The sequence below is a fragment of the Branchiostoma belcheri genome, unplaced genomic scaffold (assembly GCF_001625305.1).
Source record: "Branchiostoma belcheri isolate BF01 breed outbred unplaced genomic scaffold, Haploidv18h27 scaffold11, whole genome shotgun sequence".
NCBI classification, from domain to species: domain Eukaryota; kingdom Metazoa; phylum Chordata; class Leptocardii; order Amphioxiformes; family Branchiostomatidae; genus Branchiostoma; species Branchiostoma belcheri.
Genome location: NW_017802491.1, coordinates 5,172,504 through 5,175,594, shown reverse-complemented (window position 1 = coordinate 5,175,594; position 3,091 = coordinate 5,172,504). Strand labels below are relative to the sequence as shown.

General features: G+C 48.4%; 1 protein-coding gene across 1 annotated transcript; it reads left to right on the top strand.

Moving 5' to 3' along the window:
* Positions 1-1,117: 1,117 nt before the first annotated feature.
* On the top strand, positions 1,118-3,091 carry LOC109483289. The gene is made up of 2 exons (XM_019786286.1): positions 1,118-1,733; positions 2,893-3,091. The coding sequence occupies exons 1-2, from the start codon at positions 1,300-1,302 to the stop codon at positions 3,017-3,019; spliced, it is 561 nt and encodes a 186-aa protein (XP_019641845.1). The 5' UTR covers positions 1,118-1,299; the 3' UTR covers positions 3,020-3,091.

Here is a 3,091-nt window from a genome sequence, read left to right as displayed (position 1 = left end):
TTACGTTTAACTACAGTTTCTACCCAAATTACAGAGTCGACGGACAATAACCAAAATTGTATCGGAAGCCGGCCGGAAACTTCCGTTGACTGATGTAATAAGAGTTCCCGGCGTATTTTTTTTTGCGGAGTTGTAGCCCTTCGGTCTGAGGGTGTCCGCCGGATCCAAAATCGTGAAAAAAAACTCCGGTCCGAGACGTTACACCACAGGGGTTTGACACCTGAATCTTCCCCTTCCGGGACAGAAAGCTTACTTAGGGGGGGGTGGGGTGTTAAAATAGCGTAATTCGGTGAGTCGGAGACTACAAAAGGCGCCCTTAAATAATAGATAACCATCTATTCCTGTTTTATTGTGTTCAAAAAAGGTCTACCTGCATTTGGAAATTGTGATAACTTTAATGATATGATATGATATGATATGATATGAATCTTTATTGCATGTTCTTGCCCAGATTGGCTAAATGCACAAGAGGACATGCAGTATAGAAAACATGAGTATTGCATACTGGGACGCTATATTCTAATGCTAATTGCTAGGAATCTATACATTATAGCAATACTATATACTACCTATCATCTACTGTTAGTTGCCCTTTCTTCTCTCTTTTTGAAACACTTAGAAACATAATTACATAGTTTGTCTGCTATACATTCGTTCTTTTAATACACAGCATGTATAGGGAAAGGTTGAGGTTGTTTCTGCTTTTGTTGTGGTTGTTCTCTATATACTGAGTATACAGCCATCAACAGCCTTTCGGTTGACCTATTTTAAGTAACATTAATCCGCACCCACAACAATTGGAGGTCGCACTCGTGCACGGGTCAGCTAACCTGTTAACAACCGGGCGAATGAAATATTTCACGGGTAAAAGAAGGTTACGATGACTTCCTAACGTCGCCTTTTTGTTAGTCCTTTTACTTCCGTTATCGTCACCAGTTGTCTTAGTTTGGTCTTCCTATCCTTACCTTCTACGTATATACCGGGCCAAGGGTTACCAACAGTCGATTAAATACTACGCAGAATATCTAAGCTAGAGACCTCCCCCTATTTCAGGTGGACTCGACCTAACTGAGAAGCTGCGTCACAGATTGACCTACATTCGACAGAACATGTTTGAAGACCTGCCTGGACAGGACATGTTGTATTTGATTCCCGATTTTTATTAGTCCATAATCGTTTGAAGTTGTAAACTGGTTGACCTGAACACGTTAGAGACTGTGTTTAACTCGAGTACTGCGTGGAAATACTACCAAAACACGGCGAAGGAAGGAGCTACGCGAAACTCTTTCCCATTCAACTATGATTGCGGGTGTGGGTGGCGGCGGCCGTGTTATATATCGTTCTAACAATTGCTGTGACCCGGTAGGTCGAGCTCTGGCAAAATGTCTGGCTCCTATGATCGTCGGCACGGTCTTCTTCCTTCAGGGCTGTGTCTTTACCATTGTGGGGTTCAGTCTTGGTGATAAACTACCGCCGTTCAAGGTGATCGGACCCACGTTTCTGTGCCTGGGTATTGTACTCCTCCTCTTGGCGTGCTTCTGTTGTAAAAAGGCCCGGGACGCCTTCAACCAGCAGGGCGGGCACTCGGTACAGGTGGTGACTTCCTCCACAGCCCCCCAGGCGCCGGGACAGACCGTGGTGACCGGCGCGCCCGGCGTACATGTAGGTCATGCCGCTCCCACTGTGACGTCGGGGACATCTCCAGAACAGTACCCCGGACCATATCCCGCAAGGTAACCCTAATATTCTAGCCGTGACTGACTATTGTTTGTAGTCGTCTGTTAAGCCATGGTCACAACCCGCCGTACGTGCTTTTTGTCCGTACGTTTTTTTGGAGGACACGTCTGCTACGTTTTTCTGAAAACGTGCGTTGTACACTCATTGGCTGTACAGGGCACGCACGTCGCACGTACGGGTGGTGAATCCGCAGACCGAACGCATGAAAAGTTTTGCATGCACTTAAAGTTCTACGGCGTGTCTGCGTGCTCCCGAATCCGTAGGCTTCCGTACGGAGGTGGTACTCACCACGCACGGATGCCCTACGTTTTCCCACGTTTTTGCACGTAGACAGCACGCAGAAGCACGTACGGCGGGTTGTGGCCAAGGCTTTACTCTTCAAGTTGGGAAGATTGTGACCGGTTCCGATTTCTCTGTCTTTCCACAGCGGGCACAACAGAAAGCGGGGCAAATCAAGGAGGCAATCATAATCTTCCGAGTCAACTTCTGCTAAAGCTTCGGTCCCAATTGCGCCGATGCCCGTCGGGGATGTAGCCCCGGTCAGTCTCGGTCGGGCTCTGGAGCCTGGCGGGCACCGGTTGTTGTAGTCACAATTAAATTTTTCCTTCAGTGGCATTTTGTCACCCTTATTGGTCGGTCTCCGACAGGCACCCGGCAGGTACCCGGCAGCTTCTCTGACGATGTCTTGTACTGACCCACTTAATACAGAGTTCACGCTTTTGTTGTGATCATCTGATCTGTGACGTCACAATTTGACACGGTCGTACGAAGTACACACCCTTATTGTGTGTATCTGGTCTGTGACGTATCAAAATTAGTCCCGGTGGACTGCCGGTAACCGGAGGGATACCTGTCGGTGTTCTCACGATGAGGTCACGGCGTCTTTTTGTCAGCGGGGCCCGGGTAGAATTTAAGTCAGAATTAAATTTAAAAAAAATAGCCCAGTCGCCGCGGGGTGTCCCACCAGGCCACGTAGCGGTCACGCCCGAAAGTGCAAAAAAAAAACAGCTCGGGGACTACCCGGCAGGGCCCCTTTCTCCACTTGGGATCAAAGCTTTAGAGGAGACTTACTTAGACCTAAATTCATCTTAACCGAAATTTACTGGCATCAATGTCACATATGTATATTATCTCTATGTTCTTTGCCACTCCTAGCGGCGGGCACCTGACCACGGCCTCAGGGACAACCGATCACCAGTCGTCGGACCACGCCTACCAACCGTCGCACATCGGTATTGCTCCGCCGCCTTCTTACCATGAAGCCACCGGTGGAAAGCCATAATGGACTTACTTAAGCCTCGGTCACAACCCACCGTACGTGCTTCTGCGTGCTGTCTACGTGCAAAAACGTGGG